The sequence below is a fragment of the Bubalus bubalis genome, chromosome 18, assembly GCF_019923935.1.
Source record: "Bubalus bubalis isolate 160015118507 breed Murrah chromosome 18, NDDB_SH_1, whole genome shotgun sequence".
NCBI classification, from domain to species: Eukaryota; Metazoa; Chordata; class Mammalia; order Artiodactyla; family Bovidae; genus Bubalus; species Bubalus bubalis.
Window position 1 is genome coordinate 53,539,756 of NC_059174.1, and position 11,762 is coordinate 53,551,517.

The 11,762-nt window shown below is 56.2% G+C and overlaps 1 protein-coding gene and 1 long non-coding RNA gene across 2 annotated transcripts in view; one reads left to right on the plus strand and one right to left on the minus strand.

The window, feature by feature from the left end:
* Positions 1-5,559, plus strand: part of ARHGAP35 (Rho GTPase activating protein 35) — a 116,679-nt gene extending 111,120 nt beyond the window's left edge. The window contains exon 7 of the mRNA XM_025269375.2: positions 627-5,559. Within this exon, the coding sequence (XP_025125160.1) occupies positions 627-984 (358 nt within the window). The 3' untranslated portion in view covers positions 985-5,559. The remainder of the gene's footprint in view (positions 1-626) is intronic.
* A 3,262-nt stretch (positions 5,560-8,821) lies between these two features.
* Positions 8,822-11,333, minus strand: LOC123330152. The gene is made up of 3 exons (XR_006545854.1): positions 9,982-11,333; positions 9,106-9,211; positions 8,822-8,978 (listed from the first exon to the last, which is right to left on the minus strand). It is a non-coding gene; the product is annotated as an uncharacterized LOC123330152 (long non-coding RNA).
* Between the last annotated feature and the right edge of the window lie 429 nt (positions 11,334-11,762).

Sequence of the window (11,762 nt, forward strand, 5' to 3'; positions counted from 1 at the left end):
TACGTTGCAGGGCTTGCTGTTTGTCTTCCCCTCCTTGGAAACCGTCCAATCAGGGCCAGTCGGCTGCGAGAGGAAGCTGAGCGGGGCTCTGTCCTCAGCTTGTTGGGTGCTGGCTCCTCCTCCTCAGGCTCTGTCCTGCTTCCGTCTGAGAGAGGTCTGTACGGCCCCCAGCCCACCCGAAGCTCACTCTCCAGGATCCATGCTCCCTGACCGGTGTGACCACGTGCTGGGCCCAGACAGGTGTCCTGTGGGAAAAAGTGAACGGGAGCCAGGGAAGCACGTGGCTATGGTCCGTTCCCACCTTTACTCCCACAGAGTAGGGTTGTTTTCCAGCCAGACCTGTTCCTCTCCCGACAGGGTGTTGTTACGTGAACCCTGCTGTGGGACAGATAGGCTGCCTTTCCGCACAGCCAGAGCAGTGTCCCCCACTTCGGGGGCCTCAGAGGATGGGGCCAGGGGAGCTCGGGCCTCGAGTCCCAGGCCTGGGGCCTCTTCCGTTCTCAGCTTGCAGGGCGGGGGTGGAGGCAGGAGAGCAGCTGGGGAGGCGGAGACCGAGAGCACAGGTGGCGGGAGCCTCGACCAGTCCCGCGCCGGAGCTCTGACCTCCAGTCTGGTGTCACCCACAGAGTCAGCCACAACAACAAGGTGAACCTCATGACCAGTGAGAACCTGTCCATCTGCTTCTGGCCCACCCTGATGAGGCCGGACTTCAGCACCATGGACGCCCTCACAGCCACGCGCACCTACCAGACAATCATCGAGCTCTTCATCCAGCAGTGCCCCTTCTTCTTCCACAACCGGCCCATCAGCGAGCCCCCTGGTGCCACGCCCAGCTCCCCCTCTGCCCTGGCCTCCACCGTGCCCTTCCTCACCTCCACGCCCGTCACAAGTCAGCCATCGCCGCCCCAGTCGCCTCCACCCACCCCCCAGTCCCCAATGCAGCCGCTGCTCCCCTCCCAACTTCAAGCTGAACACACGCTGTGAGCCCCCGAGGCCTCGGGCTGAAGGAGACGAGGTCTTCTCTCTTGACGGGGTGGCACTGGGCCTTGAACAGAACCAGGCCTGCTGGGCGGGGCAGGGCGGGGAGGGTCCCCTCTCCTCTCTCCTTCTCCAGCCCGCAGCACTAGCAGCCGTCAACAGAAGGCGCAGGCTGGGCTGGCCGGTGCCCTGAGCCCAGCACTGCAGACCTGAGGTTGGCCGCAGGCCGTGGCGGGAGCCCTGCCCTGTGGCATGAACCCTTTTGTGGACTGAACGAGGCAGGCAGGGGCCCTCCACACCCTCACTACTCCCTGGACCCTCCCCACCATCTGTGCACACCAGCCTCAGGGCCGCCGCCCGCTGGGCAGAGCCTGGCGCCGGCCGAGAGGAGAAGATCCTGAGGTCCGGCTGCCCCAGGGCAGGGCCAGCAGCCCCTCACGAGGACATGTCCCTCTGCTGCGCTCAGCGCTCCCCACCCTTGGGGGGTGCGGCCTGCCCGGCAGCCTCCTTGGGAACATGTAGGCTGGCTCTGCCACCCTAAGGTACAGTCCCATCTGAGGGCGTTGGCCCGGCAGGTCAGGACAGGGAGGGCCGCTCCGCCTGGACCAGGGAGCGTGGGCAGCATCCGCCCCCATGCACCCCGCCCCACTTCACAGGCTTCGGGGGTCCATTCTCTTTAAAACAAAGGAACACTGGAAGAAAAATGGAAAGACATCCCTCCCCCAATAATTTTTAAAAAGGAAGAAAACTACAGACCTCAAGATGAAGCTCTCTCCCCACCTCTGCCAAGAGGCACACAGTGGAGGGCAACCTGTCTGTGACAGCAAGACCAGGGTGCCCAGGGGTGGCAGCCTGAGAGCCTGTTGGGGTCCCACTTATGTCCTGTCACTAGACCCCCCTCCCCCGCCCCAGGTGTACAGCTCGAGCCCCTTGGCAGAAAGAGCTGGGGGCCCGCCCGGCACCTGTCTGCCTTGGAGCCCTGCGGTGCTGCGGGGACACTGCCCTGCGTGCGCGAGGAGGGGGTGGGGTGGCGGGAGGTGCCTGCAGGCACGTGGGGGTTGGTTCCGTGTGTTTGGTGTTGAAGTAGAATCATTTTCCTCCTGGGCCAGCAGGGCTGTCCATGGGAAGTGAGCCGTGTCAGGGGACTCCGGGGGTGTGACGGCTGCCGGTGCAGGCAGGGCCGGCCTTCCTGCTCCCCGGCCGTCAGCGCCCAGAGGAGCTGCCAGTACAGAGGCGGTCAGTCAGGACGAGGCGGCGTGCCTGCCCATCACCATCCTCCATGGCCTCCCCCGCCCTTCCTGGCCTTTCCACTGGCCCCTGGGAGAAGCTTCCTTATCGTGCCCCCCTTTGCCCCAACCCACCCAAAAACAGCGACCCTGCTAAGGCTGCTACAGATACGGCTGCCCCCATCCTGTGGCTGGGCCATGCCTCCACAGTGGAGAAGCCTGACTAAGGTACCCTGGGCATGGGGGCGCAGGGTGGAGGCCCGCCCGCCGCACAGTCCTCCGGGGGTCTCTTTGCACTTTAAGAAGCAGCACCTGTGGTATGTTCGAGGGCGCCTGACAAAGTGAGAGATGCCTCAGAACAGTCTTGGCCACCCCTGGCCCCAGACACTTCCCACTGGCTGTTGGAGGGCGGGCCAGGCCCTGTGCTCACCGACTCTTCCTCTGGATAAGCTGGATGTCGCACTGTCTCTAGTTCTTGTACGGCAAAATAAGGTGCTTGGAAAAACTACATGTCCCCTGTGCGTTTTACCGCCTCCTTAAGGACACAAGTCAGAAAACCTAAGGTACATGAACGTCTTATGTAAATGTTGGATGCCAGATCTTCTCTTCCTGGCAGATCTGTGTCTGATGCTTTCTCGCTCGGGGCTTGGCTGGAGGGGGACGTTGCTTAGTTTTGACTTGAGGTCAGCAGACTCCTGCTTCTCTAGCCCTGCAGCTGCCCCAGTGCTGAGTCCCAGGCAGGTGTCCACGTTACTCCATTGACTAATCTCAGCCTTTTCCTAGGTCATGCTCGCTTATTCCCAGGCAGCCCGTCAAGGTATTGGGTGGGGGTGGAAGGGAAGCCTTGAGAGTGGCCTGGGACCACTGTCCCGTGTGTCAGCTAAAGCAGAAGAGGCCTGCTTCCCTCCCACGGCCCAGTCTACGCTGCCACCTCTGTGTTGGCACCCTGGACCACACCACCACCTGCAACCTTGGCTCCGCACCAGGAACTTCACAAACCCCCAACTGTCCTGCCTTCCCACACCACCCCCTCCCTGAGACTGCAGTTCTCTAAGTGGTAGGTGACTTTTCTGGAAGAAGAAAGGGCACAGTAAGGGTGGACACCTGTGCTTTGCACCCTTAACCCTTGTGGGAGTAGTGGAGACCAGGCTTCCACGGCTCCACGGGGTTGCCTCTGGTCCCACAGCGCCCCCTGCTAGCCAGCCTGGGCGGCTGCAGGGGCCCCTCAGGCCTGCACCCAGAATCCTGCCAGGGCTTTAAGCGCAGGTGGGGACTGGTGGCTCGTTCCCCAGAGAGCCACAATTGAACAGGTAGTTCCAGGGGTTCCTCTCTGTTTGCTTTGGTAACTTCTCATTTTCTGCTTCTCAGGCTGGCTTGGGCTTGGAGGACATTTCTCGATCGTTGCGAGTTGGCATTCCCACCAGCGGCAGTGCTAGTTGGGGGGCAGGGAGTGGTTGGTATTTGGACCAAATGGGCACTCGGAGGGGGACCCATGAAGGAGAGTGGGTGTGTCCGGGGGCAGGCCGACCTTAACTGGAACTCTGCCCACCCCACCCATTTATCTAGTGTGCTAAGCTCTAGAAAGTTCTCTCTCAGGTCATTCTCATGTGAGTGGCACCACAACTCTAGGAATTGAGGGAGGGGCGGATGTTAATTAGCCTTGGCCAAAATGGGAAAGCCTGTTGGTGGAGTTACAGGACTTGTTCGCTGCCCCGCAGGGAAACAGTGGGGGCGCCTGGAAGCTCTTCCCCGTCCAGTGTTCTTTAGATCCTGAAGGTGCAGACCCCGAGGCCAGAAGTAAACAACCCTGACTGAGTGTTCGGCTGGCTCTGGAGGGCGGCTTCACAGAAGGACGTGACCCAGGGTTGGGCCGCGGCTTGTGAGTTTGCCGTCAGTTCTTGGCTGTGTCGCATGTGGTTATCACAGTGCATTCGTCCCTGCATTCTGTGAGTTCTTCCCAACACTTGACCTTTCAAGGAGGAATGCTAAAATGCTGATTCCCCGGTTTTCCTCCAGGCTGAACGCGTGCTGCAGGTGAGGTTCTTCTAGTAGGCTGTATCTTGGCCAGGGTGGGCAGAGGGTGACCTCCTCGGACCAGCACGCTGGCCAGAAGGGGCTGGAGAGCACGCCTCGGCTCGTCCCTATGCCTCAGTTGCCTGTGGAGGGGGCGGCCCTGGCGGGCTGCCTGTCCCCAGGCCGGGAGGTCAAGCCAGGTCGCTGCAGCACTTGTGACCCGAGCTCGCCTCCACCCACGCCCTCCCCCGTCCCCTCCTGCAAGGAGATCCACACGCCTGGGGGCTGTCTCAGGTGTCGGCTCTCTTCTGCTCGGCCAGTGGCTGCCTTCCCAGGAGGAGGAGGCTCCAGGGACTTGGGCTGGCCGCTGGGGACAGCCATGGCACTCACCCCCAGGGCCTCCAGCTCCCGCAGACGGTGGACGCAGGTCTTGCCCTCCTGTTGCTTGGCAGGTTCAAGCCACGCGTTCATGCTTAGGTAAAAGGACGACCCGTGTGTGCTGGAAACCTAGGTCACGTCTGCTGGTGGTCCCATGGCAGAAGGCCTGGGGCGGGGAGGGGCCTGCACCGTGTCCTGTCATCTCCCAGAGCCGTCTTTCCACCGGCTGCTGGCTGCGGACTCCTCGAGGCTCCGAGGTGACTGCCCGCGCCTCCTGCCCAAGAGCCTGCCTCGGCCAGCTCCAACAGCAGTGATGTTACACCTCAGTGTAGTCGAGACAGGGCGTAAATTATTGTTTGCATTAAGAAGAATCATGTTCCCTGTGTACATTAAAAAAAAAAGTCTGAATTGTATGGGAATAAAACTTGTTTGAAAATTTGGAATAGTGCTGCTGCCAGCTTATTTTTCTGGTACTTGTATTTTCACATGTTAAATGATCTTTATATATGTTGGATTAACAAATATTTTGAGTTTCTTGAGGGTGGGGAGGGGAACATTAATGGTATTGAAATGTGTTAGTAGTCTGGCTGTATGCCCCAAATTCTGTTTCGCAGCAAAAGTGGAGAACTGTATGTAAAGAAAGTATAACAATTATTTCTCTGTATTTTAGGGGCTTTAACCAGGACATCCTCTAGTTGGCGTTAGGAATGTTTGCTTAATTTCCAGACTTTTTTTTTTAAACACATCGTGGGTTTTTTGAGGCTCCAACCTGATTAGTGCATGGTCAGCCGTCAACAGAGGCTGAGCATCTCCAACTGAGGTGTTCTCCATCTGGCTTTGTTTCTTAAAATCATGTATTTGCTACAAAGTATTGTACTTGTCTCAATGGGAATGGTGTACAAAACTGAAAAGGCCTTACGTGATATGTATCATAGTTAATAAATCAATCTTGTAAAAAACCAAACCTGAGAGAGATGAAGGCGGCCCCTTCCCCGGCCCCTGGGCGCACGCCCACCAGGCAGGCCCCGTGGGGACACTGGCTGCAGCCTCAGCCCATCAGGAGGAGCGCGGGGGCCTCTGGACCTCGGGGCAAGAGGGTTCCCCCAGCGCCCCGGGGAGAAGGCATCTCTAGCAGAGCCAAGGCCCATGTGAGCTTCAGGCACCTTCCCCCTCCACCCCCAGGACCGCCACCAGGAGCCCCTGCCAGCTCTGGCCTCCTTGCCTTGCCTTTCCAGCAGAGTGATCCAGGCTTCCCTCATGGCACAGCGGTAAAGAGCTCGCCTTCCCTGAGTCGTGAAGATTCCGTGGAGGAGGGAATGGCAGCCTACTCTAGTATTCTTGCCAGGAGAATCCATGGACAGAAGAGCCTGGTGGGCCCCAATCTGTGGGCTCATAAAGAGCTGGACACAACTTGAGCGCAAGCTCAGGGATCTGCCTTCCCCAGGTCTTCTTGCCCCTGGTTGCTCCCACAGTTTATTCTAGGTCATCAGGCCAAGCACCACCCACAGAGTCCTGTGGCTACGGGGGCGCCCAGCAGGCCAGGCACCAGCGTCTGCAGCAGATGCCTTTCCCTCTCTGAGTCGAGGCCACGCCGGTGGCTCTGGGATGGGATCCAGGGTTTACTCCCAGGTGACCAAGGGAAGTTAACCTCTTAGGACTGTGCCTCAGAGATGCCTCAGCCACTCAGGCTCGCTCTGCCCCATGCTGTCCCCTCCTTGCCCCGTCCTCCACGGCCCCCTCGGTCACCTCCCAGATGCCACCACTTCAGCCACCACGTCCGTTCTGGCCCAGGTCCTAATTCTGGCTCCCCTGGCCTCTGATGGACACTCCCACTCCTTAATGGCCTCCCAGCCCTCAGTCTTTAAACCAAGAAGTTATCCCAGAAGACCTGGCTTTGCTTTACCTATGGCAATAGTGGGGACTAGTCACCCTGAGCGATGCCTCTCTCCTCCCCTGCCTGAGGCAGGCACGGTCCTGGATCACAGCTCCTGCCCCAGTGCTCCGGCCCCACGCTGCCAGTCAGCAGGAGCCAGCAGGCACCTGAGCACAGGCCAGCCAGGGGCCCCTCCCTCTGGCCCCAGCCCACCCTCCTCACCGTGTTCTCCAGACTCCAGCTTCTGTCTGAGTCATTCCCATTCTCCCAATGCACTTGGTTGCTTCTGACTTCCAAGGCTTCGTTTGCACTGTTTCCTCTGCCTGAAATGCCTTCTGTACCTCACGCCCCCAAATCTCAGCGCTGCCCATCACATCCTCACCTGTCCTTCAAAGCCAGTCTCCTCTACAAGTTCTTCCCAGGCCCTTTTGTACCCACTGATGGACCCAACAACTACTGACTTGCTATGGCGATTTATGTGACTCCCAGAAAGTCTTCAACATTTGTTCTTTGTTTTTTTGGCCACACCAGACAGCAGGCGAGATTTTAGCTCCCCCACTGGGGATCGAACCTGTGTCCCCTGCAGTGGAAGCATGGTCCCAGCATTTGCTTTAAAAAAAGAAAAAGTTTCTACAGTATACAGTTAGTACTCAATATGTGCACTGACGTCATAAGCCCGTCTTTGTCTCTAGGTTTTGATGTTCAAGTGCCATGTACTCGCATATTTAACACCTCGAAGCCACCATCCACCCAAAGTGGAGAGCTTTGGGGGGCAGGGCCTGTGGCTTCCCCATATGCCTCAGCATCGAGCAGGTGCCTCGAACATGACACGACTTCCGTCTGCAGAACTCAATGGTCAGTTTCAACCTTGCCTTTGCTTATGCTTGTGCGCACTCAGTCGTGTCTGACTCTGTGACCCGATGGACTATATGTAGCCTGCCAGTCTCTGTCCATGGGATTTTTCAGGCAAGAATACTGGAGTGGGTTGCCATTTCCTCCTCCACAGTATGTTCCAAACCGAGGGACAGAACCCATGTCTCCTGCATTGGCAGGCAGATTCTTTACCACTGGTGCCACCTGGGAAGCCTTGCCCTTGGTCTCTCTAAGCCAGCCTCTCCCACGTGGTGGTGGTGGTCAGTCGTGTCCAACTCTGTAACCCCATGGACTGCAACACACCAGGCCTCCCTGTCCTTCACCATCTCCTGGAGCTTGCTCAAACTCATGTCCATCGAGTCAGTGATGCCATCCAACCATCTCATCCTCTGTCATCCCCTTCTGCCTTCAATCTTTGCCAACATCAGGGTCTTTTCCTATGAGTTGGCTCTTCGCATCAGGTGGCCAACGTATTGGAGCTTCAGCTTTGGCATCAGTCCTTCCAATGAATATTCAGGACTGATTTCCTTTATGATGGACCGGTTTAATCTCCTTGCAGTCCAAGGGACTCTCAAGAGTCTTCTCCAACACCACAGTTTAAAAGCATCAATTCTTTGGTGCTCAGCCAACTGCAGTGCAAATCTCTGCTCTGAGAACCACATTCCTGCCCACTTGCCTGCGACACTCTGCTTGCTGACTCTGCGGTGCATAACCACAGCCAGACTCCCAATCCCTTTCTCCAAACCTATCCATCCCCGCCCCCGCTCCCCCCACAAGCCAGAGACCCTGGAGCCCTCCCCAGGGTATTACTCTCTCCCATCAAGCCGCCCCAAGTTCTGTTTCACCTTCCACGTGGCTCTCACCCCTACCACTTGCCTCCTCATTTCCTGCCGCCATCCTGGTTGAATCTCACCAGCCCCCTCCTTGACCTCCTCACTGGTCTCCCAGCCTCCAGCTTAACCCCCTCCCTTCCATCTCTCTGTGGCAGCCAGAGTGAGCTTTTCAAAACATATCTGTCCCTGCCACCCTTCTCTTGACACCTGGGGCTCCCCAGCACCGTCAGAAGCCAACTCTCCAGCAGGTCCTGGGAGGGCCCTCACCGAAAGCTCAGGGAGGCTCCCCCTGCAGGCTGCAGGCCAGCCTTCTGACGCCTCAGGGGCTTGCCTACCACAGGTGCTATTCCCTCTAGACATACTGTGCACCCTTCCTTGCTAACTTCCTCCGTAACCTTTAGATTTCAGTTCCCTGGACTCTTCCTTGGGAAAGTCACCCCTCCCCCACCCAGACCAAGATGAACTCCTTTGCTTTCAAAGAAAAAAGCGTTCTCCTCTTCAACAGCGTTTACCTGTGTTACTCCTTTACGTTGTATTCACCCATTTAACACACGTTTCCTGAGCGTTTACTCCGTGCCAGTCCCCCAAGGACAAAGCTGGGATCTGACCCCTAGTGGAACAGACACAGAAAACAGTCCAAGAAATGAATGTATGCCTTAATGTCAGGCACGGATAAGATATTAAGGAGGATGTGAATTTGGGGGAGCAGAGCTGTTATTTGAGATGGCCGGGAAGACCTCCCTGGGGACGTGACATCAAGAAACCAGGAAGAGATGAGTCACGCGTTTGCCTCAGATACAAAACCTAAAGGGACAAGAAATGAGAGATCAAGATAAAAAAATATTTCAATTCATGTTTTAAAAATCAAAGTCAGCCTCCCAAAATCCATGATGACCAAAATTTTAAGTAAAAAAAAAAAAAAAGGACTTACCTGGTAGTCCAGTGGTTAAGATTCTGCCCTTCTAATGCAGGAGGCATAGGGTCAATCCCTCTTTAGGAAAGTTCCGCAGGCAGTGCGGCCAAAAATAAAACCCTTTCTTAAGGCAAAAAGAAGCAGATTCAGTAACAGTACTGTGAAGCCTGAGTCAAAAGGAGAAATCGGTAAGACAGCCTGGAGTGGGGACGAAAGTGATGGTGAATGAGACAGTGAAAGTGGAAAGAGATCCGAATATCTTAAAAAGTCAGGGTGACTAGATGGCACAGTCTGCTCAAGATTGCCCCTGGAGATGAGAGGACTCCAGGGCTGACACAAAGTCTAAACAGCGTCTGTTCCAGAAGCTGCAGCCAGCACGGAGCACGTACTAGGCGCTCGCTAGCTCCAAGCCAACCGCCCGGAAGTGGGAAAGCGGAGTGTTACTCCTTGCGGCCACCAGGGGTCAGCAGAGCGCCGCCCTGCCCAGCCGTGGTCTGGCCTGGGAAGTGTTGGAAGCCGAGGGGGTGACGTTATTCAAAGGAGGGTGAGACACGACCGACTGAACTGAACTGAGAACGGGGCTGGAGGTGTCTCGGGAGCAGGCTGAGATTCAGGGGTGAGCTACTCTTCCTGGCATTTCACCCAACCATCCCTCCATTTATTCCCTCAGGGGGCCAGGCCACACAGTCTCATGGGGTGAGGTGATATGCTCCAAGTTTGTCCTGAGGTCAGTGGGGGAGCCACTGGGTCCGATTTGCAGGAGCTGAGGAAGAGGGAGAAGCAACTGGGGATTCCAGAGATACCGCTCACAGGAACACTGCCTCCAAGGTGGGGATTAAAGAGCACGCAGTTGCCATAAATGTCAGCAAGACAAAGCAATTAATAAACACTTACAGGGACTTCCCTGATGGTGCAGTGGTTAGGACTCCTTGCTTTCACTTCAGGGGACCAGGGTTCAATCCCTGACCGGGGAACTAAGATCCTGCAAGCCCTGCAGTGTAGGAAAAAAAAAAGCTAACCATTTTTGGATACTTAACAAAGTATCATGCCCTTTTTAAATAATCTTTCATGTACCAACTCAATTTTCACATGAAAATTCTATGAAGCAGGTATTAGCATCATCCCCACGTTCCAGATGAGGAGACTGAGGCATGAAAGGGATGTCCAACAGCACAAGCTAGTAAGTGGGAGCCAGGGTTTGAACCCCAAAGCCCATGGCTCTTTTTCTGGCTGCTGTAACAAATGGCTGCAGACGGGCTGGCAACAGAAATTTATTCTTTCACGGTTCTACTGGCCGGAAGACCCAGATCAGGGTGTCAGCAGGGCCCTGCTCCTCTGAAGTCTCTAGAGAAGAGCTGTTCCTCTCGTTTTCCAGCGTTTAGATGTTCCTTGGCATCCCTCCAGTCTCGGCCTCTGTCTTCACAGGGCCTCCTCTTCTTTCTCCCTGTGTACTTGTATTTTTCCTGTGCATCACCTCTTCTGTCATTTTTTTTTTTTCTTTTTTTGGCTGCATGGTGGCTTTCAGGATCTTAGTTCCTGAACCAGGAATCGAACCCAAGCCAGCCTTCGGCAACGAAAAGCAAGGGAGTCCAAACCACTGGACCACCAGGGAATTCCCTCCTCTTCTGTCTCTTATAAAGACACTTGTCAGTGGAGTTAGGACCTGTCCAAATAATCCAGGATGATCTCATCTCAGAGCCCTTAATTACTCCTGCAAAGACTCTTTCACCAAGTAAGGTCACATTCACAAGTCCCAGGGTTAGGACACGGACATATATCTCTTGGGGCCGTAGAAGGGGCAATATTCAACCCCCTACAACTCTTTCCCGTGATCCTATTATTATCATTGCGGTCATTGGTATTATGGTATGAACTTGAAGGGCAGCTTGGGGCTGGAATAAAGTTAGCCAAGTGGGCGATGGGGAAGTCAGGCACAGCAAGGAGGGAGCATGTTGAATAATTGGAGGGACTTCCCTGGCAGTTCAGTGGTTAAGACTCCACGTTTCTCCTGCAGGGAGTGGGGCAGGGGTTCGATCCCTAGTCAGAGAACTAAGTAAGGTCCCACATGTTGCCTGGTGCAGCCAAAAATGATTGCAGCGCTGTCCTGTCCCTGCCCTGCCTTCACCTGCTGCCTCCACAGCCGATGCTCGGCTTCTTGCTAAGTCCCCCTCTGCAGGGTCAGTCGTGGGGAGGAGTCCCTTTGTCTCTGGCAGGAGCAGCCCTTGGACAGGAAGAGCAGTCAGCCCACCTCCGTGAGCATTCCCACACCTCCCTCCCTGGTGGGCAGGACCACAGGCTCACCAGTCCCGGCTCTGGCCGCCCCCCTCAGGGGGCATACCGGTTAGTTTGCTGCTTGCTGTTCATTTAGTTCGGTAGCCTCCACCTAGGACCATGGTCTCACCCGGTGTCACTTGGGGGAACAGGGGACCAGCCCAGCGATGCTGACCCTCCCGCTGTGAGCCGTGCTGTAACGAGCATCTCTCCCTGTTCCCGGAGGCTTGCTGTCTTCTTTCGGCACCTATAGACAGGTGACAGTCAGGCCTGGATGTCCTCTGTGAGGCTAGAGTCTTTCCCTGACATCTTGCGTGGCCTGAAGGGGACAAGAGGGGACTGGAAGATGGGAGGCAACCAGGAGAACACCCAAGTGTCAGGCCGGGTGACATTTAATGTGGAGT